Raw genomic sequence first — 23,930 nt, 5'->3', positions numbered from 1 at the left:
TGTATGGACTCAGCAGTCTGTGTGTGTGTATGGACTCAGCAGTCTGTGTATGTGTGTGTGTATGGACTTAGCAGTCTGTGTATGTGTGTGTGTATGGACTTAGCAGTGTGTGTGTCTGTGTGTATGGACTCAGCAATCTGTATGTGTGTATGGACTCAGCAGTCTGTGTGTGTGTGTGTGTGTATGGACTCAGCAGTCTGTGTGTGTATGGACTCAGCAGTCTGTGTGTGTATGGACTCAGCAGTCTGTGTGTGTCTGTATCTAGGACTCAGCAGTCTGTGTGTGTCTGTATCTAGGACTCAGCAGTCTGTGTGTGTCTGTATCTAGGACTCAGCAGTCTGTGTGTGTATGGACTCAGCACTCTGTGTGTGTATGGACTCAGCAGTCTGTGTGTGTATGGACTCAGAAGTCTGTATGTCTGTGTGTGTGTGTGTGTGCATGGACTCAGCTGTGTGTGTGTTGGATTCAGCAGTCTGTGTGTAAGTGTAAAAATCAGCCTGTGTGCATTCAGCAACGTCTGTGTGCATTCAGCAACGTCTGTGTGTGTGTACTCAGAAGTTTCTCGGTGTTCGTATTTGTGTACTGTGTGTATGTACTCAGCAGTCTATCAATAATTACAATTTTTATTCCTGTGAGTTGTTGTGTAGGAAGAGCCCCAGTGCACTGCTTTGCCCGGGGGCCCTTAACACTGTTAAGATGGTACTGCTTGTGTGTGTCAGTGAGCTTCTATTTATTGAGCATGTGTGTGTCCCTGAACTTCTTTGTAGTGAACCTTGTGTTTATACAAGTGAGTTTGTCTGTAGTAAGCCTGTGTGCGAGTCAGAGAGTTTTTTGTCTGTCAGTGAGCCTATTTGTGCATGTCAGTGAGCTTGTGTGCTCACCATACATTTTTTTTCCAGGGCTGCTTTCCAGTTTGGCTTTGCCAGCGAGTGCGCTTTACCGCTGAATCATCTGTGTGAGCTGCCGTACACTTTAGCCCTGTTACACGCATCTGGGAGCTGCTGTTGACAGGTACTTGTAGTCTAGAGATTGGGACATGGGGTATATGCTCAGCTATCTGTATAATACTATAGTGCTGTTCTCTGTATAATACAGGTCTGTGTCTGTATAATATCCTGGGACAATCAGTGTTCCCTGTATAGTGCTGCTCTCTGTCTTGGGATATTATACACAAACAGATCTGTATTTACAGAGAGCAGCACTATACAGGGAGCACTGACTGTCCCAGGATATTATACACACAGCCATGTATTATACAGAGAGCAACACTATACAGGGAGCACTGACTGTCCCAAGATATTATACACACAGCCATGTATTATACAGAGAGCAGCACTGTACAGGGAGCGCTGAATGTCCCAATTTCTCAAATGTTGGCAACAATGGTACTATATCAAGGGAAATGTTTGTTTTTTTAATAATCCCTGGTGGGAAATAATGAATCCTCCACCAGGGATTATTAAAAAAAACAAAAAAAAACATGGTGTCGGGGGCGGGGCTTAACATGCGGCAGGGGCGGGGTCAAACTGCGGCGAGGGCGGGGTTAAATGTGCCCCCCTACTTTTGTCCCTGGCCCACCATGTACCCCCCCTAAAAATGAATCCTAGAGACGCCACTGTAGCTAGGCTAGTGTAATTAGTGTCCACTACAGTCCTGAAGGACTCATCTGATCTCTGCTGTAAGGACAGCACCCCAAAAAGCCCTTTTTAGGGCTAGAACATCAGTCTGCTTTTTTTCCCCTCTGTAATCTAATTGCAGTTGCCTGCCTGCCAGCGTGTGTGCCAGGCTCACAGCGTATACTGTGCCCACTTGCCCAGTGCCACCACTCATATCTGGTGTCACAATAAAACATTTCTGGTGTCACAATTGCTTGCATTTTAAAAAAAACAAAAAACTTTTTTGACTGTCATATAATAGCAGTCAGTTTCCTTCACACGTGTGCGTTTCAGGGCCTGCCAGGGCACAGTGTCACACCAGTGCAACTCATATCTGGTGTTACAGTAGTGTACATTTAAAAAAAAATACAGGGGGCTAGTTGTCACCTTTCGGGGACCATTGGTGTTGTACGTGGCTGGGTGGAGGAAGAGACCTTCAATGACATCAGTGAGGACAAGGAACGGGACATGGCTAGCTTGGTATCCAACCTTGTGCAAATGGACTGTTTGCGGTTGTTTGCGGTGCGTTAAACGGGGAGTTTGGTCTGTCACTGTGAAGCGGGCGTAACCCTTAAACTACCTGATCGATACAACATCATACCTGATGTTTTAAAGCACGTTATTCCAAACAATTTAGGAATGTTAGGTGTTTTATGCCCTTTATGGATTAAAACCAGACTCTGCATCAACTATGTAATTTTCCATGGGAGTTTTGCCATGGATCCCCCTCCGGCATGCCACAGTCCAGGTGTTAGTCCCCTTGAAACAACGTTTCCATCACTATTGTGGCCAGAAAGAGTCCCTGTGGGTTTTAAAATTTGCCTGCCTATTAAAGTATATGGCGGTTCGCCCGGTTCGCCCGTTCGCGAACATTTACGGAAGTTCGCGTTCGCCATTTGCGAACGGAAAATTTTATGTTCGCGACATCACTAGTGAAAAGCCAACATTTATTTGTAATATTGTAAAACGTGCAAAGCAGGAAGGGGAATTGGATGTACTTGTCCATCTTGGGACAAATGACTTGGCTTGCAATGAGGTTTCAGAGGTAAAGGAGTTTTTTTGTGTTTTTGCCAAAGATATACGGCAGGTTGCTTCCACACTGTCATTCTCTGAAGTTCTGCTTGTACATAACACTCAGAAAAAAAATGACTTTATTAGATTTTTTGAAGTGTCATTTTCCCATTTCCCGCTTTTTCATGTTTTAATGCTTTTTGCATTGGGTTTTTAAAAGTTCTAGATTATTTCTCTAAAGTGTGTGTTTATATATATATATATATTTATATATATATATATATATAACAGGGTGGACCTGTTAGGCGGATCAAAGAATTCCAACCAGGTACTTGCAATAACACATCTCCTATTCCCGCGACCAATCCCTACAAAGAACTACTAGATCATATTAAAGAGACCATGATACATTCGAATACATGTTTATAGATATTGGACCTTCTAAGGCAATACTGTGTGTTGGATGTGGTGGTAGTGGTAAATTCCCGCTGTCTTAATAAACCGTAAAAAGCTAGGTACATCGCGGTCTTCATGACTTGATTAGTTATGGGTTCAAAAGGGCCCGAATCCAAAAGGTCTGATAGTGATTGGAATAGGTGGTTATTGGTAGGCAATCTCTTTTGTGTTTGTGGGGGGCCTGATTTCTGTATGTGTATGTGTGTAAAGGCAGTATGCCTGTAATTGTGGGAGGGTTTTATCCAGCCTATATCTCCCTCCCTCCAAGCTACCTCCTGGCGTTCTATCAACGATTTGAACCTGTTTGCTAGGTTACCGCACTCAACCTCCAATTTGTGGGTTTTCCAGCTTAGGATGATGTTCCAGCATTGGTAAAGGAGAATCTATTCGTGAGCAGGGAGCCTGACCTGCAGTCAACCTCCCTCTATTTTTCTTATTTTTAAGATTGTATATCTAGCCTTTATTCAGTCACGTAACAGATTCACCGTATATTAGTACTTTCAGCCTTTGTTCAGTCATGTTAGATATTTACTGTGTTTCAGTACATTTGGCCTATGTCGGCCATGCAATTTATTCACTGTGTTTCAGTACATTCAGCCTACCTATGTAAATTTGATTTAAGTACATTTGGTCTGTGTTCGGTCACACTACATATTTTGTTTCAGTACATTCGCCCATGTTCGGCTGCTTTACATATTCACAATGGGTCAGTGCATTCGGCCTATGGTCATCCACAATACATTTTTTTCAGCATATTTGGCATACGTTAGACACTTTATATAGCTACTTTGGTTAGTACTTTCTGCCAACGTTCAGCAAGGTTCAGTGAAGGTTCAGTACATTCGGTCTACAGAGCCATGCAAAATGTTAATTTGATTGTAAAACATTAAGCCTACGTTCTGCCACTGTATGTTTGCATTTGGTTTCAGTACATTCGGCCTACATCTGGCCAAGCTATATAGTTACTTAGGTTATTACATTCAGCCATGATATATTTTGTGTGGGCTCACTAAATTTGGTCTACATTCAGCCAAGCGACATAATCATTTTTTATTTAGTACTTTCATCTTACAATCAGCCATGATATAATTTAACTCAAAGCTCAAATTATGAATAGACATATAAAGAAGAATGAGGAAAGAGGAAAAACCATATAGTGTAAATCTTTGTAAAAAGTCTATAACAATTGTATAGCAAAAGTGTATCAACTCACATGGATAAGAGACTCTAGGGGACATGCTCAAAACACAATGGCAATAGTGTTGTATGGTGACACTGTATCATTTCACACCCAAAGATTGTATTCTCAAGAGAGGAGATAAAAATAAACAAGAAAAGTGAAAGGATATTGATGTTACAAAGGTTTGGAGTCCAGCAGCCAGATCAGCAATGTTTTCTGCAAGAAGTAGCCACTCGTCACCCAGGTGGTTGAGCCCCTGAGTCTTGAGTGGCCGTCTTGTCTTAAGCAGAGTTGAGAGACTGGAACAGAAATATAGTAATCATAGTAAGGCAAGCCGAGGTCAGTGGGAAGGAGAATCAGCAAAGTCAAATGGTCCAAATTCAGTAACAAGTAGAAGAAACAGGAACAAACTTGATTATAGCGTACAGGAACCACAATAATCTGGCAAAGGTACAGAGACAGGAAGTGGCTTACATAAGCCAAGAACCAAACACCTGACCAGACACAGCTGAAGAGAGTTGGCACTAATATCATTGCTTATAGAGTCAAGGTTATCAGATCTCAGGTAAATATGCAAAAGGCAGGTTGGTGAACTGGTAAGGAAGAGGATCAGCAGCATGGAAACCAGTGTTCGAAAGCCAACAGAGTCAGTTCCTCACATCACCCCTACCTCTACAGGTGCAGCCTCCAGATGCCTGGTTCCCTGGTTTAGCAGGGTACCATGCATAGAAAGACAGAAGAAGAACAGGAGCATGAATATTGTCCACTGTTTCCCATGATCTATCCTCCTCACCATATCCTTTCCATTGAACCAAGTATTGAAGCTTGTTACGGAAGATCCTGGAGTCAAGAATTTCTTCCACCTTGTATTCCTCTTCACAGGCAAGGCTTGACCAGGGAAAAGATTTTCATGAAAAAGTTTAAGCAATGCAATGTGAAACAGCCAGTGTACTTTCATGGAATCTGAAAGTTGCAGATGGAAGGTGACAGCATTAATCTGAACAATGATCTCAAAAGGTCCCATGAAATTATGACACAATTTATGATAAGGAATCCTAAGCTTGAGATTCTTTATTGAAAGCCAAACCTTGTCATCAACATGACAAACTGGGGTGTCATTTCTATGCCTATCAGCAGCTCTTTTGTAACATTCCTGAGCCTCCAAAAGCGTCTCCAACAGTACCTGGGAATCTCGTAAGGCGGTTAGCCGGTCAGTGCCTGCAGGAATGGAAGTAGTAATTGGGAGACTCACTAGAAAGGTTGGATGCTAACCATAATTGGCAAAAAATGAGCTCAGAGAAGTAGAGCAGTGTTGGGTATTGTTATAGGTAAACTCCGCCGTAGGTAGAAAATCAAGCCAGTCATCCTGCAGGTAACTAATATATCACCACAAATATTGTTCTAAAGTCAGGTTGGTTGGTTCACTCAGTCTGTCCATTACCTTGTGGATAACAATTTGATGACAGATTTACATTAATAACTAGAATAGAACAGAAATATTTCCAAAAATGAGATGTAAACTGCACTCCTCTTTCAAAAATTATTTCATCAAGCAAAATATTTCCTGAATAACTACAGTGAGGGGAAAAAATATTTGATCCCCTGCTCAAATCAATTTATAACTTTTTGACATGCGTTTTTCTGAATTTTTTGTTTGTTATTCTGTCTCTCATTGTTAAAATACACCTACCATTAAAATTATAGACTGATCATTTCTTTGTCAGTGGGCAAACGTTCAAAATCAGCAGGTGATCAAATACTTTTTTTCCCTCACTGTATATAAGGAACAGAGAAATAACAGGATATACAATATTACAGCATGCATGTATGGATATAGCAGTGAGTAGTAGGATAAACAGGAAAAATTCAAAATAGAAATTTGTCCCAACGAAGAAAGAAAAAAAAAACATTTTGTTATGAGACGAAGGACCTACGTGAGGACCCCAGTTGGTGGCCTGACGGACAAAAAATTATGTCCGGTCTCCACTGAGGGTCTTGTACAAGTATACACAGCCAGAGAATTTTTTCTTTTAATAATGATCATAAATTTTTTTTTTTTAAAGCAGTGTAACTTATTGACCTGTCCCCGGCCTCCCCCTCACCTAGGGTATGTTGCAGAGAAGATATTCCATTGCATAGATATCGATTAGTGTGTAGCTAGAGGACTGTCAGCAGTAGACAGGACCATGGGGCATGGATCCGCTGATATACCCTCCAAAGCCGGCCAACACTGTCCTCCCAGTTAGGCCGCAGCGCAGCATGCAATCGAAGGGCTTTTCAGTCCATCAGACCCCCTTTCCAAAGGGTCCGCAGGCCAACTGCTTTCTGTACCTCTGCAGCACGCCTGTTCTCTAGTAGGTCATGCAAGGATCCTCCGCTAGTCTCTCCCGCTGCCGGCCTCTCATCTAAAGTTGGGGGTTTCCCATACCTTCAGCTGCTGGTTTGCTGGAAGTCCCACCCCCCAACCCAGCAGGACTCTCAGCAATGGGGACTTCGAAGCCCCCCTAAAACCTGAAGGCAGAGGGTCCATCCATGCAGCAGGCTCTCAGCCCGGCTGAAACACCAGCAGGTTGGAAGCCCCCCAGGCATGTCCGCCAGTCCTGTGAAATACAGTGGTGTCCTTATTTTAAATGGGAGGTATGTGAGAATGTGGTGAGGGTCCCTTAGCGGGGGAAGTCCGTTAGGCAGCTGTAGAAGCTCCCTTAGGGGTGCTAATGATAAACAAACCGCAAACTTAAAACACGTAGATTAAAACTGGAAAACAGGAGACCGGGATATCTCCTCTGGTCCTGGGGGAGTGGGACCATAGTATGATCCCCACTGGCTATCATTGCAGGTATGTCTCACCCAGGAAGGGCTAAAGTGCTTCAACCTCCCTTAGTAGGCAGCTAGCTTGTGTCAATGAGTAGGCCCAAATCTTCAGTATCTTTACATTTGCACGGTTCTCGGCGTACCAGCTGGCCTCTATGGAATGCAAGGGTATTCCTCCGATCAGATACCATTGTTTGTTGAGCTAAAAGTTAGTTAGTGTGTGTTAATTCTGTAGTTTTTTGGGCTCAGGACAGGAGCTGACATGATGTCTTGTCAGCTCAATGGTTTGGCCCCACCCCCATGTTGTCACCTTTAATGCCAATAGTATATATATTCTCAGAGTTAAAAAAAATGCATCACTTAATAAATAAAATAAAGGCTACCTATGGCTGTTACAAAAGCAGAGAATATGACTGTTATTTTGTACCAAGGACATTTATGAATATAAATTTACTTTCATTCTTCTAATAAAAATTCTAATCCATGTCTCACACCCAAAGAATGCCTTATCTCTGTTTTTGAAAAGAGATATTAGGTAATTAATGAAAATAAATCATTAGGTGCAGCTATTCTTGAACAGCAAATGAATCGCATATTTATATGTCAAACACTGAAATAAATGTTTAAAATCTTGGAGGCATACCGAAATTAAAAACATTAAATCTGATAAGTAAGCTTTCAGAATAGGAATATTTTAACATATAATGTTTTATGTCTGACAAATGCTTTTCACAAAAATGTGCACATCGGACATCTTTACAGTTAATGCAATATTTGATTAACTAATCTCATCTGAAACTGTAAATGTTTCTGTATAAATCTTACCAACAATGAGGCATATTTGATACATAATTAATCACAGTTGTTGATATGCAAAAAAAAATTCAAACTCCTGCTATCTCTGCAGAATGGTATTTCATATACAGTTCCGACTGCTTAACCTGCTGGGAAATCTGGGACCCTTCTTATAGCATTTTAATAAGGAGATACATGTACAGGAGAAATACTGCAAGATACCAAATAAATCATAAGAACTAGCCTGGTAATCTCCTTATACAATAAGGCTGAAACTGTCATAAATATAACAAAGTTTGGCTTTATAGAAATGCAGTAATGTATTAAAATGGAATCGAAAATGAAAAAAAGTATTTGACCATTATAGTGGACATGTCATTCAGAAATATGTGGTCACAAGGTCTTCTTCAGGATGAAATAACATTTAATCTGCGCATTGTCACATGGGGTGTCTCCGTCATGAAGCTTTTTATCCATAGTGGCACATCATCGATGTGGTATTTTATTTTCAACAGTACTCCTCATCAGAGCATGATTAGCAGTATATAAACAATACTTCCACCTTATTCAGTGTGATTTAGTGGCCTGCTACTGAATAAAAAAATGTATTGGTTATATTTTACTCGTGTCATTTTTCCAGCCAAATGTTTTATTTATTTATTTATTTATTTATTTAAATCATTTTATAAATTTTTTTGTTTGTTTGTTTGTTTTACATATGACCCTATGTTAAATTCTACATAGGTTTGCTGTACTTTTAAATATTGCTTACAAGCTGTCCTCACTATGTTTTATTGTATTTTATTAATCATTTTAAAATAAATTAATTATTTTGCACATCTTATTTTTTTTTTTTTTTATCATCTTGGTATTTTTTACTACACTAGCACTAGCACAATATATTTTACTAGTAAGATGACAATAATTCTGCACAATCATCCTGAGGATCAAGCCAAGAATATTATGTCCTAATGTGAACTGATTCTCAGAAGACAGTTTCATATACATCTGAACATCATGTAGTACACAACCCCAAAACGGGTTTGAATGTTAAAACCAGTAAAATCTGCTACAGTGATATAAACGTGGATCCCCATTTATTTACTTTGAGCATGTTGTTTTGGTGACATCACTCACAAGGTTTCTTAAAGTCATGGTGGAACCTGTAGAATCTGTTATGAAAGCAAAAGCATATGGAACGTTTTCAAAGCAAGTTGAGAAACCCTTCCTTACTATATCTATTTATTTTAAGTCAGTGGAATTTCATGTACCCCATGCTCTTTCTTACCCCCACCTCCTTTTTGTTTCCTTCTTTATCCCCCTACCTTAAATGTTTAAAATGAAAAAAAAATGAAAATTAAAAAGTTATTTTGTAAAATGGTACATCATGATTTGCAGTCATATTAAAATGATATCCACATGGTTCTAGAAAAGGAGCAAGCAACTTTCGGAATTCCAGATGTTGATTTCTCATAATAATCCTGCAGACATAATGCTGGCAAAGCATCAGGAAAGATAGAGTCCACAATGTCTGGAGTGCCGAATGTTTCCTACCTTTATTCTAGAACAGGGGTTCCCAACCCAGTCCTCAAGTACCCCCTACCAGTCCAGGATTTAGGGATTACCCAGTTGTGTCTAAAGTGTTTTTTGTTTTATTATTTTCCCAAAAACACCTTAGACACAATTGAGTAATCCTTAAATCCTGGACTTTTAGGTGGGGTACTTGAGAATTGGTTCGGGAACCACGGTTCTAGAATGTAGTAATGTTCAGGAGTAGGATCTGGCGAATAATTAAATAATTATTTCTTGTTATAAGGTAACATCTGGTAAAACAAATGTTGCAGAAGGGAAATCAAATGCTACGCTGGGAATAAGTCAGTCTTATTTTAGTCTCCTTATTGTGCATCCCATATTCTAGAACTGATACTGACCTCACACAGACAATATTATAAGGAAAGGCTCAAAAGAGAATTCCAGATGAGCAGCTGTGTTGACTGCATGCTTTGTTGAGCTTGAAACACAATCAGTTTGTCAACCAAGGGAGAAAAGTGGGAACCGGAGATTAGAAACATAATTTCACATCACTACTCACAAATATAATATGGATATGCCATCACTTGTATTATTTGTGGTTGTTTACAGTTGGGACATCAATACCTCACAGATAAATAACAAATGTAAAATAATCTTTTCAATGGGAAGTGTGTTTCAGCTGCGATAGCTTTCATATTATACTATCTGTCAGAAGCTGCCTTTCTGAACCTACCATGATACCATATTGTATTAACTTGTAATATTTAATTACGTGATAGTAACAGAGTCTTCATTGTGCAATTCATGCTCCCTAAAGTGAGAGAGATATTTATGCACTTTATACGGTAAATGAAATATTTAAAAGCATACTCCAAGAAATGTGCTACTTGCAAAGAACTCCAAATAGTGCACCAAAAATCCTTGATAATGATGTAAAAAAAAACCAACTGATATCCAAATATTGGAAGTACTTGTTTTCAGTTGTTGTTGCTAAAAATGATGAAAGTAGTTATTAGGTTTGGGGGCTGTTAACTTTTTTTTTTTAACAAGAGTAGTTGGTGTTTGGTAAAGTTTTTCCTTAGGAAAATAGAACTTAAATTATAATTTAAATTAACGTCTGAAACCATTCAGCATGAGAAATATTCAAGATTATAGAAAATACAATGAATTTCTAATGTTTTTGAAGATACACATAACATTAACACACAGTAATAAAATGTCACATATTAGACTTGTCCACGGCAAGTTTATTTTTTTTTTCCAAACAAAATTATCCAAGGGATCTGTGGACCTGTGGAACTAGTGCTGCCAGCAGGCAAACAGTCAAAGCTGGAATCCCAAAGCAACAGGAACGGCTTGGCCATTGACCTTTTTGGGTTGCTTTGGGATTGGGTCAATGGGTCGTTAAGGCACAAACCTTTTATTGATAGAATACTATATGCTACAGTTATCTACTGTATAAACGTAACCCCAAATTAAGAGCTCACGAACTTCATATCACAATAGGCTTTTATTCATTAAATTCGGATCGAATCAGTGTGCCCATTTTTGTGTGATATGACTAAATTGCAGTAGTGTGATGCTGAACATTGAGCTGAACATTAGGCAACCTGTGAGGGTTGTGCATTGCTGCAAGTAATTCATTTTTTGTTATACCGTTATCTATATTGAACATTTTATTCTGTAAAACAAGTGTTAAATAAATATAAAAAAGAGAATTTTAGGATTTGAGTCATAAACAGTGTCCTTCCCAGTGGTGGTTGGTGATGGTTTAACATTATGATTGCTTCAGATTCCACCCCCAGAATGTAACTTTGTTTTGCAGCCAGCATCTTCTGACCTCTAAATCAGTCCACTTAATGACATGCACAATGTACACACCTAATGTTAGACCGCATACAATACACAGAGCTGCATACAATACAAAGATTCACATCCAATACTCAGAGCAGGGTATCATGTAGATATATCCAATCCATACAACACTCAAAGCTAGTTAAAATAGATATCTAAACAAAACACAGACCTTCATGCAATACGGAGACATCTATACCACACTCAGAGCTAGGTATAAAATTGAGCTATCCAATCGATATAATACACAGTGTCAGGTACAATACAGATATACCTATACAATACAAAGAACCCAGTACAATAAGGAGATAACAATAAAATAAATGGAGCTGGGCATAATACAAAGATACTCATACTATACACAGAACTTGACACTACCCAAAGATATCCATAAAGCACTCAGAGCTGGTTACAATACAGATTTTATATCCATACAAAAGACAAAGCTAAGTACAATACAGAGATACAATATACAGAGCTAAGCACAATGAGGAGATACTCACACAGCTAGAGTCACTGTTATTAATTACGCAGAGCTAAAATAGAGAGATACCCACACAGTACAAGGTCTCTGATAATGTTCCAGCTTTCCCTGTCTAGAAAAAAAGAAAGAAAATTGTAGATTATGCTAGCTTTAGTGTACCTATAATCTTAATTTTATTAATGACAGGAGGCGAGTATTTGCTTAAGTCTCTCTTTACTAGAACTCCACAGCAGCACAGAAAACAACCAATCAGAAAAAAGTTAGGTACTATAAAACTCCCCTCCACATGCATCATTTCCTCTTTCTAGCTGCGACAAAAAACAGAATAAAAGGCAGAAAACATAATGGGGAAGAAACAAAGTCCTAGATACAATGAATACGACGATGTCCACCTTCCGAGAAGAGCTGTCAAACCAGATAACGTTTATGGACTGTAAACTCCCGAGAAGAGCTGTCAAACCAGATAATGTTTATGGACTGTAAACTGAAACGAAAGAAAAAACAGAATCGAACAGGTTGATTATCCAAAGAAATGTACTCTGAATAAACATGTAGGTACCCAATGTAGCAACCAAAATCATCTTAACATGTAGATATCCCAACCCTACTATGAAAAACAGAGATAAGAAGCAAGCGACAGGTAGCAGAGACAAGCAACGTTGCATACGTACCTGATTAAACTAAACCATAAAATAAAACAAGGGAGGGATAAGAATGGGTGGGAAATACTCGCCTCCTGTCATTAATAAAATTAAGATTATAGGTACACTAAAGCTAGCATAATCTACAATTTTATAACATGACAGGAGGCTTCGTATTTGCTGTTTCAACGCTCAGATCACCAATCCAACGCTGTTTGTGTCACTGGTACCTATTCCAGGAGATAGCAGAGTAATCCTAATTGTACTTACCAACTGCGATAAACGACAGTAGACGGATCAATGAAGATGTCAGCCGACGAAACATCTCAAACACGGAAAAAAACACCATCCGCTGATAGATCCATCAAACTTGGTGTTGCGACCCGCTTCCTATCGGTCGGGACATGAGCTTGCAAGCTGACCTATCAGCTATTTTCTTGTAGTTTGAAACCATTGAAGGCCATTTGCGGACGTAGGGCCGCGAGAAGAAACTGCCATCATGTCTTAAATCTTGATCTGCAGGGTGGTTCCTCATCCGGCGACGCGGCCTTGCAGGTAGATCCCCAATCACAAGAGATGCGTCTAAATCCACCACCAAATTGCAATATAACCGAGTAGGATCTCTCGTTCTCTCCTGACCTACCTGGTGATATGTCTCATCTGAGAATAAATCTGTAACGCAGGCGAGAGTGTGGTCAAACTAGCCGTATCCTAAGTGATTCCGATATTCCAAATGGACTGTGTAATCCTCGGATTCTGTAGAGAAAAGATTCCAAAAGGACATCCATTCATGGTTCCGAACTGAACTCATGTGGGAGAACAGTGGTCGACTATATTCTGCAATAGTGAAACCCGAGAAATATTCAAAGGGATGGAAAGTGCAAGCCGGAGTGCAGAGTTCCATCCAGATATGTCCTCATCTAAGAGTGAAAGGTGTCTGGGTACCCCAGGTACCCACACAAAATCTTCTAGGTCTCCTTGACGGTAGTTGAAAAGTAGGTTAGTGGAATCCAAAACAAAAATGGCTCCCGCAAGGGGTAAATAGCTAATAGACGGAGGACCCACCATCTCCGAACCCTGCTCACCAGGTATGTGTTCCGAGGAGATGGGACAGACCTGCCATTTTAACACAAGATCGTAATGACCGGGGAACTCAAGACAACCGGGATGTCCGGTCTTACCATGTGAACCCTGCGTACGGTTACCTTCAGACCGGAGAACAGGCCTTCCTTAACCTAGGCACCCAAGCAAGGCAGTGTCCGTATGCTCCATGAAGGTTTCCGTAACTCCTGTCATCTTGATATGGGAGAAAACTGTCCGCGCGGTTGGTCCGCAATAGTCTGGGCATCCAAAACAGAAAGCAGTTCTCCGATTTATATGGTGCAGAATATACCAAAGCCTGCACTCTTGTAATACCTGAGGACCATCCGTTAGCCGTACCATCTCCAGGAGTGTGGGTACCTAAGTGGTCCGGACCCAGTAGAGCCATTACAGGAGATAAAATAGAGGAATCCAGCCTAAATATGTATATCTTGTATGACCAGGCAGTCCTCTATAATGAAAATCAGGAGCACGTACGTCAGAACTAATTGAATGCAGGAAGGACGCCCCTCCATGTAGTCGCCGATGTCTCGCACAAGTACAAGCCTGTGCGATGAACAAAAGGCCAGCCCTGTAGAGTGTTGAGTGTATGAGAGAGTCGCGCTCACTACTAATGTGAACGAATATCGTGATAGCCTGAGCGGGCTGTACTCATAAATATCCAAACATTAGAGTTTATATCCGTGACCGGTCCCCCCTATGAGCATGTGCCCCCCAAACATGCCTCTGTATCCAGTTCAGTGTCTGGCTGAGGTTGAGGGAGGACTGCGCCCTCTAATAACAAAACATCATCCAGTTCCGTATCTGAGAGGGGTTCGCTCTCTGTTCCCGAAGATACAATATTTTCGGATCAAGGTGATGGAGGGTCGCACCCTCCTGTGATCCAAACTAGAGTCCCTAGAGACTCAGGGTGACCAACTGCAGGGTACACCAAAGCTAACGTCAGCAAAGGCTGAGGGCAAACTTCGGAAAAACAATGATGGAAAAAACTACCACTGACCGTCCGGATCCCGTGCGCATGCGCGGGGTCCAAGACGACCGTTGGTAGTCCGAGGAAAGCTGGAGACGTTCTCCGCAATCCCCTAGCGCCCGGGAGTTCGGAGGAGGTCAAGTTAGGCCTCTCGACGACCCGAGCGAAAAGAAAAGAAAGTCATGAAAACAAAAAGAAACAACAACAACGTAGACAAGAGTAAAAACGCAAATTCCATCTCAGCTAGAAGGTAGCCTCCGCCGCCGGTCTTACGCAAACCGTGGATGTGTGTCCGGGGTCTTCATAAGGAAACCTAGCCTTTCAGGCATGAGGTTTTGGGCTTCCACCCTTCCCACCATATTCAGATGGCCGTATACTAGCGTCCTCTTGGATAGTATGGCAACGGTGTTTGCCTGGACACCTGCTTATTTCTCTGTCACTGGTGGGTACTGGCTTTTCCTCATTGATAGTCCCCAGGCTTGCGACCAAAAGGGGTTCGGCACCCACAGAGCAGGCCCGTCAGAAGGGCACAGGCCCAGCAAGCCAAACGAATGGACACGGAATAGTTGACTAATCAATGGGGCACAGGTATAACCGGCCTCTTTAATGAGTACAGACCTAGCAGGCCATATTAACGGGCACGGATATAGCGGGCCTTCTAATGGGCACAGACATAGCAGGCCATTCTAATGGGCACAGACATAGTAGGCCGTTCTAATGGGCACAGACAAAGCAGGCCAATCAATGGGGCACAGACAAAGCAGGCCAATCAATGGGGCACAGACAAAGAAGGCCAATCAATGGGGCACAGACATAGCAGGCCGTTTTTATGGGCACAGGCATAGCAGGCCGTACTTACGGGCACAGACATAGCAGGCCGTTCTTATGGGCACAGACATAGCAGGCCGTTCTTATGGGCACAGACATAGCAGGCCAATCAATATTACCATAATATATTATAAACATGTATTCATCTAGCGCCTTCCAATGCCGTAGCGCTTTACAGTGGGCATAAATGAGTAACGGGGACCTCTGAGTTCGGGTAGAGGCCCCTAAATTGTAGATCCTCAGGGTATCTTGTGACATAGGACCCTTAGACACTAATCCTTTTAGACAGCGTAATGCCGAGTGAGTAACCTGACCGGGACTGGCAGCCCCTAAATGCCCAGCAGGCAAACGGTGGTATTCCAGCTGTAGCGGATATAAGCGGAAGATGTTCCAGTGACTATCAAGTCCATGGATGTAAGATACACTGAGCAATACTCTCCGTAAACTGTGAATCGGTATGCACTTGCTCACAGATCTGTTTGAAATATCTTAGGATCATTATAGATTACCATCACCATACCAGCTGAAGGGTATTGTAACCATGGACTCTTCCAGGAGTAGGGCTAAACAATAGCCAACTCAATGACTCTCCCCAATAACCTGATAAAATTGTACAGTATCAGCGTAGACTGGTCTCCCATACCAGTTAGAGACAGATCCAGGTCTGTTAAGTCATACCAGAGTAGTCTCATCTGAGGTCTCATAGCTGGGCCAGGAAAACATATACTGAGAAGCACATGAATCCTAGAATTAGCTGGCGCTGTATACGCCCTGTACAGAGCCTGTATAACTGAGTTTCCAATATACCTGTAACTCACAGTAATCTGTGATATATCCTGATAGTAGAACTCGCCGAAATCCGTGATATACACTGTCCGTAAAAACTCACCGTGACCTGTGATGTACACTGTCAGTAAAACTCACAGCAATTTGTGATACACACTGTCAGTAAAAACACACAGCACACTGAGATATACACTGACAGCAAAAACTGCAGCATCCTGAAATATACACTGACAGCAAAAACCAGCAGCATACTGAAATGTACACTGATCGCAAAACCTGCAGCATACTGAAATGTACATTGATCGCAAAACCTGCAGCATACTGAAATGTACACTGATAGCAAAAACCTGCAACATACTGAAATGTACACTGATAGCAAAACCTGCAGCATACTGAAATGTACACTGATAGCAAAAACCTGCAGCATATTAGGATGTACACTGATAGCAAAACCTGCAGCATATTAGGATGTACACTGATAGCAAAAACCTGCAGCATATTAGGATGTACACTGATAGCAAAACCTGCAGCATATTAGGATGTGCACTGATAGCAAAAACCTGCAGCATATTAGGATGTACACTGATAGCAAAACCTGCAGCATATTAGGATGTACACTGATAGCAAAAACCTGCAGCATATTAGGATGTACACTGATAGCAAAACCTGCAGCCTATTAGGATGTACACAGGCAGCAAAGCTCACAGAAAAAAACTGACCTACACTGTCATAGAAAAGAAAAAGTGCCATAAGAGAAAGCTAAGGAAAAAACCTGCAGACATCCGTTGGGGAATCCCAGCGGGGCAACAATGGCCGATATCTGACCGTGGACGGGGGAGGCAGCCGCGAGCAGGCGCACCTTCCTCGAAGCGGTCGGACGCCCGCGGCTCTAGAGGGAGCCATTGTGGTGAGGCGGCCACGTGCACATTCGAAACCAGCCACCGGGTACTCGCCTCCTACCGCGAGTACCCTGGATGCCGCAGTCTCGCAACTGAGCTCGGGGGATCAGAGGGAGCAGCAACAAGGCGGCTTGTCTCCTGAAACCCCGAAAGGACACTAGTAGCCCGCGGAAGAGAGGGCGGGAAAAAGGCAGAAGGGCGAGAGAGAGCGGGTGGAGGAGTGGAAGGGGCAAAAACCAAGAGGAGAGCAAAGTAGATAGTTATCTCCAGGGACCCCCCAAACCACCACAATGTAACGGAAAATCCCCCAAGTAGAAGACAGGGGACGCAAAGAAGAGCTAAAAGCACATCAATCCCCAAGGCTAGGCATAATAAATAATATCACATATAGATCACAACCAAACATAATCAATCCCAATAAAAAACAAAGAAATCATATTAAATCCAATAATTCATAATTAATCCTAATAAATCATAATAAAACCCAAAGCCACCCACTATAAGCAGGAGGCAGTGGTACTCTGACCTGTACTGAGCAGCAAAGAAAGAGGAAATGATGCATGTGGAGGGGAGTTTTATAGTACCTAAGTTTTTTCTGATTGGTTGTTTTCTGTGCTGCTGTGGAGTTCTAGTAAAGAGAGACTTAAGCAAATACGAAGCCTCCTGTCATGTTATAAAATTAGATCATAGAGTCTACTTCAGTTGTCTACTCAACCAAGGGGTTTGAGCCCTTTAAAATGAGAAAATAATTAACAAAAAATAAAAAAGTGGAATTACACAAAAAGTAAATACTAAATGATATGATTATAACAAAAGCATAACCGAGCTGCAGCCAGGATAAATGTGCTGTTGCTTAATTAATGACATCGATAAAGAGTCTAATTAACTAATTATGTCTGACCATGTGATTGAGTTGGTGGCAAATCATGAAAGGGGGTGGGGCTGTGTTGAGGTAGTCTCACTTGGTACAGCGTAGCGAGTGAAACGTGTGTCAAACGTGTGTCAAGTGCATATTGTTTTTCACTTATTATTTCCTTTTTTCCCCTTATGTGTATGAGAGTCTTATGAATGTCCCAGAGGGATATGTTGGTTCTTTGCAAAAAGTAATATTCTAACTGTAAGCTTTCACTTTTAGTCAGTTTTACTTATGCAATATCAAGCAACGTTATGAATATCTGCAAAGTACGTTTTTTCACGTTGCAACACATCCACAAATTCACAATAAATAAATAAATATAATTACATTATTTAGAACATTTCAGCTGATCAGATATGTAATGCAGTCATTTTCCAGATGCAAAATGCATTCTAAGAAGTTGTAAATCACACTTTACATAGATACTTTTATGCTGCTAGTCTACAGAATATATATATATATATATATATATATATATATATATATATATATATTATATACTATATTATATATTATTATGAATAATATATCTAAAATAAAGTTCACTCTTACTTTTTAAAATATGTTCAGTTTTGTTTTTTTATAGAAAGCATCCTGACCATGCTAAAATGATTTAGAAATCACCAGCTATGGCATTCATTTACGGAAGCCTCTTCGAGTCATCCAATGCTTTGAATCAGAACTGCCATTTCACTGAAAAATAAACCATTGAATACAATATTAAAAATCATCTCTCTATCGTCTGTCTAGCTATGAGCTTTTTCATTTGTTGCTTCATTCTCCTTTAAATTGTATCCTAAAGATTTAGAAAGTTACATCACAAACAAGTTCAGACCTGGCACTGCCAGAGCACACAATGCAAATCAGAACAGAAATATTGTTTCGGTTTCTCCTCTGCCAGCAAATTATAACCAATATCAGAACAAGGTAACGTTTAGAAAGATAATAGATAGAGAGCCAAAATGGAGACTCCAAGTTCCAGAATTTGTACATTTATATAATTCCTTTTGTTTTTCAGGCTTCACAAAAACATATTTGCTAGGTACGGGGACTAAGTAAACATAACACTAAACTGTTGGGGAATTATAGTTTCCCTTTAAACTATGATTATGATTATGTGCTACAATGCTCATCAATGCTCATAATGTGAGAGGTCCCCTAGGGTCCCTAAATTATACCCGCGTTTCCAATTTAATGTTCTCATTACTTCCAGCATACAGAGTTTCCAGCAGAACATCATCACTGCTCAAAATGTGTTCTGCTTGGTTAGATGTGCTAAACTCTCTAACACAGAAAAAAATAGATCTATTTAGCATTCACAGCACTGGCAGTACCCTTAACTACTTTACTGTGTCTGTCTCGAGGATCATGTCCTTGGGTGCTTTTGTAATCCTTCTGGGCATTAGCCTATCCTTTTTTGAGACTGTCGCTGATTTCATCATCGTAATAGGGCAGGTGTTAAAGAAGCAAAATAGAAAGCTGTTAATCAGCATTAATGGCCTCTTTAGAAGAATCAATGAAGAACTGATGCTCTGGGACTTGCAGAGTATTTGTTTATGTATTCACAGCTAAATGAACAATATTATTGCAGATAAGGAAACAGAATGCCATTTGAGGAGAAACCGCAGTATAAGATCCATAACATAATTTGGAATTATTACGTGCAAAAATAATTAACTTGCAAACGGAACTTTTTTAGTTCAACACTCTTTTGGCCCAGATGCTTGAAAATCATTGAGAAATGACTACAACATGCTGCAAATAATATCTTTATATAAATAATAAAAAAAATATTCAGTTAAAATGTTTGGCTAATGCTTCTTTATGCAATTAAAACATCATTTATAATACATATAATATTTGTATTGCATTAGGAGTTTTAAAGTAAAAAAGTTATGCACTCCAGAACAATCATTTGTGTGGGTGTCTCACCAGTAGGAACACCAATATCCCCTTGGTTCCAAATGCAAGGAGTCTGTCTGACTGGGATGCATGCTTCGTTACCAGCTCATCAGTGCCTGGAAAGAGTAATGTATGTTACTTATTTCATATTTCTCTTCAAAAGCACAAGTTGCTTGTAATCTTGTTTTTGCTAAGGAATAAGCACCCCATCCATAGTGCCCCATCCAATATATATTATAATATAATAAGCACCCCATCTAATATAATTGCTCTGTAGACATGCAGGAGAACTGTTCGGAGGAAGGTTTTGCCACCATTAACATGTCAATCAATTCTTGTTCCATTTCCCACTTGTAGTGGTTTGTTTGTTTTTTTCAGTTATTTCTATGTTTGCAAGTAATTCTGGTGTCATATTAAGCAGAAGATGCACCCTTTAAGAATAAGCCAATAATGTCATCAATTACTGACAGAAAGAATGTGTCATTTATTTAATTATTTTATCTCTTTGCAATTCTCTTGTGATTCGGTAGAGTGAACACAACTGACATTTTGCAAACATGAAATAAACAACATAAATTTGAAAAACTAATTTATCTCCACTAAATGAGCTGTGAATTGGGTACCAACATTTTGGAATCATGAGACTGTACATGTTTGTGCAAAGCAAATTGCTCTGAACTGTTATTAGAGTGTTCATTTAAGTCACTACTCAAGTAAAGGTTCTGAAAAGAGCTCATAACAGCTGAAGTTGCTTGAACTAGATTTTAAGATAATATTGATTTTATGATGATAATGTGTTAAAAAAAAAGTATTTTGCTTGCATGAGAGATTGCGTAATGTAAAATTGACATTAAAACTTTTATTTAGTAATACTTCCTCATATGTAGTTCCAAAAGTTGATTGGTTTTGGATACCATGGAATCCTTATGCTGTTGTAAAACCACTTAAAATAGTTTGAATGTTCGGGAATTTTTCTGATAACACAATGCAAAATTAAATAAAAGAAACCTTACAATCTTTCAATTTCTGTTTTCCGCAGAGTACAAGTGGAGTTTTATGGGAATGAAACATAATAATCTTTCAATTTCTGTTTTCCCCCAGGGTACAAGTGGAATTTTATGTGAATGAAAATTCTTTTAAAGAGAGGCTGAAGCTTTTTTTCATCAAAAACCAAAGATCAAGTATGTATTGCATTCACTGAAAACACCACACATTGAATTGCATTCACTGCCTTTTCTATCAGTTTATTGGTTTTCAGAGGGCCGAGGGAGTAAGGGTATCTCACAAATGAAAATCCTACAAAATTGTATTAAGAAAGCAACAGATGCATAAACATGAGAATACTTTGCTTATGCCAAAGACTTTTATAGGTCAATTATTTCAGTCAGTGGGCAACATCCCAGGCAGCTTAGCATATTCCATACCCCACCAGGCACAAGAGGTGAAATAAAATGTAAACTGTACTGATACAGGTATTTCTAAAAGCTGGTTGAAAATCCTGGACTAAATCATAATTGTAAAGGTTGCCCTTTTAGTCTAGTTACAAAAATACTCATAACTAATACATTTATTGGCTGCATGTAAGTTTTTTTTAAAAACAATGAGGGTATGGGGCATCTCTTGGCACTAGAATCGAATGGCCGCACGGTTCAGAGTACTCGCCTTTGGGGAAAAAGCGTATTTTCCCAGCTTGGTTAATAACCTTCCACTGCTAAACACCTATTGCAACTCAAGCCAAACCTAAGCAGGACAGATCATCATATTTGGCCATAAGCGGACCTAATACTCATCAATTCTTGGATGGAGAACAAGATGACACTTAGGCCTTACCTGAAATGCTGATGATACAGTGCGATAAACCCTTTTTAGAAATATAAATCACATGTGGGTGACCGCACTGCTCACATGGAAACACAAATGGCTGAGTATGTTGACGCTCAATACAACCTCACAGATGCAGTTACTGATATGGATAAAATATTACAACAATGTGTAGACAAACTGTTAGATTTGGTATGAATACAAACAAGATACACCTCCTTTTTGGGAGGGGTGTATATACAAAAAAAGTGCTAAAGTGAATTAAAAAAAAACAGCAGCTCTATACACTTGTGTGGACCCTCTCATTCACACCCCAAATTCTAAATCTGTAAAGTGACTGCTGACTGAAGGAACTGTGCAAAAGTCAAACACGTTTTGGCTATATTCAGGACTTTTAGTATCTAAATTTATATTGTTATCCTCAAATTTACATAATATGTTTTATATTTAAATGTGCAATACACTTTACTAATCTTTTAAAGTCCTTTGGAGCATTCCAAATCTTCATAGGGGCTGTGCCATCCCCACAAAAATTGGCATAACACTATTATACCTCAGAGCCAGGACTGTAAGGCTCTAAACAAGGTGAGTACTATACCTATTCCACTTTTTTACCTGTTTTTATTGACAGACTACACATTTGGTTTCCTTTCTTCCTTTGTTTTTTCTCTGAGAGAACTTCAAAGGTTTTTTGGTTTTTTTTGGATAATCATGTTTATTTTCAGATAAGTCAATCGTATTTCGGGCACGCAGGCCCCAATCAGCATAAAAACGTGAAATTACAATGACTGAACAGTTGACATCTGCATTGAAGATACAATCAGATAGAAGAACAGTTACAGTTCCGATGTCCGCTAATGTCCGGTAGCAATTAAGTAGTTGTAGTGTGTGAATGTAAGGAGGACCCGTGTAGCTGGACTTGACTCGTGAGAGTCGGGACAACGCGGGTATAGCGAAGTCCGTAGAATTCCTGAAGTTGTAGGTGTACATGCGGTACTTTTATACAAGTTGCATCGGCAAAAGTGGGAGTGTGGGGTAGTGTGTATAGATGTGTGGCAACCCTACAGAGTTGTATGTTTGGGCCAGGCTACGGTGTCATTATGGTAGGAAATAGACGACGGGGGAGGGAAGAGAGCATAGGTTCGTGCATCCCGCTATAGCTTATGGTGCAGACAATACCCTTATCTAATACCAGCCTCTTGTTAATAGTACCCCTATCGACTTAATGAGTGAGTTAATGTAGTGCAACCCCCCAACCGAGGGTCGTTATTTTAAGGGAATAAGTCGCGGCAGTATCACGCTCAGGTGCGCGGTTCCCGCTTAAGTCGGGTATTCCGACCGGTATCCAAACTAGTACCCCAACTAAGTGTAGTGTCAGTAGGGACCAGTGTGTGATATGGGTCCGCACATAGGTGTGTGATATGGGTCCGTTGGGGTGTGGATTGTGTGGGTTGTGGTGCGCCTCGGGAGGTGTGTAACGTTGAACGTAGCGGTGTGTGTGTGAGGGGGGATGGGGGGTGGGAGCCCAAAGCTGCCGTAAACGTTCACCGCATGCACTAGGGGTTACCTTGCTTACCCTCGTCATGTGGGTCTGTCAGGGTCATATTTAACCACCGTTGTCATATTATGTCGTAATCGGAGTAAGTCTGAGGGAGGGTCGTGTGAGCATGTACTGAGCCCCCCCCTGCTACCAGCATCCGATGAAATGCAATTACTGTCCGTCATGTGTCTCCATGAACATGGAGATATTGATGTCCATGTCCTAGTTTCATATTGCGTGGATGTTTCATGCCCATCTCCCCGTCTCGTATCTGTGTAGTGGGGTCTTGCTCAGTCTTGTCAGTCAGTCCCTTGCGTGTATATCCCTCATGTGTGTCCATATGGTCGCCTGTTCATCTCAGTTGACAATGTCCCCATAACCTCCTACACGTCTTGAGGCAATGCGTGGTGCACAGCATCCGTCATCCCCAGTGGGTCAACCTGGGACGCAACACATGCCATAGGCACGTCACAAGGTTCGCACCTTCGTCCGGCCCCAGCTCCACACCGACCACCCCCCCTACTGCCGCGCACGGAAGGCAAACCATGGAGCCCAAAGTTCCGCACATTTTGGTCCCCATTTTGGCCTGCCAGTTCAGCCTGCATAGCTTCAGCCGCTCTAATATCCTCGACTCGGTGGATCCATTCTTCCCGAGTGGGGATGTCTATTTTCTTCCAGTATACCAGCACAAGTGATTTCGCAGCATTTAGTAAGTGACGCAGGATGGATTTTTTGTATGTGGATAAC

At 40.7% G+C, this 23,930-nt stretch overlaps 1 protein-coding gene across 3 annotated transcripts in view; it reads left to right on the top strand.

Moving 5' to 3' along the window:
* The window catches only part of LOC134568170 (potassium channel subfamily T member 2), a 465,676-nt gene that overhangs the window by 165,898 nt on the left and 275,848 nt on the right, over positions 1-23,930 (top strand). For all 3 annotated transcript variants that reach the window (XM_063426528.1, XM_063426529.1, XM_063426527.1), the window contains exon 2: positions 20,924-21,003. In XM_063426528.1, coding sequence (XP_063282598.1) covers positions 20,924-21,003 — 80 coding nt within the window. The remainder of the gene's footprint in view (positions 1-20,923; positions 21,004-23,930) is intronic.

This window comes from Pelobates fuscus, chromosome 7 (assembly GCF_036172605.1).
Source record: "Pelobates fuscus isolate aPelFus1 chromosome 7, aPelFus1.pri, whole genome shotgun sequence".
Taxonomy (NCBI): domain Eukaryota; kingdom Metazoa; phylum Chordata; class Amphibia; order Anura; family Pelobatidae; genus Pelobates; species Pelobates fuscus.
The sequence above is the reverse complement of the archived record's forward strand: the minus strand, read 5'-3'. Positions and strand labels throughout refer to the sequence as shown.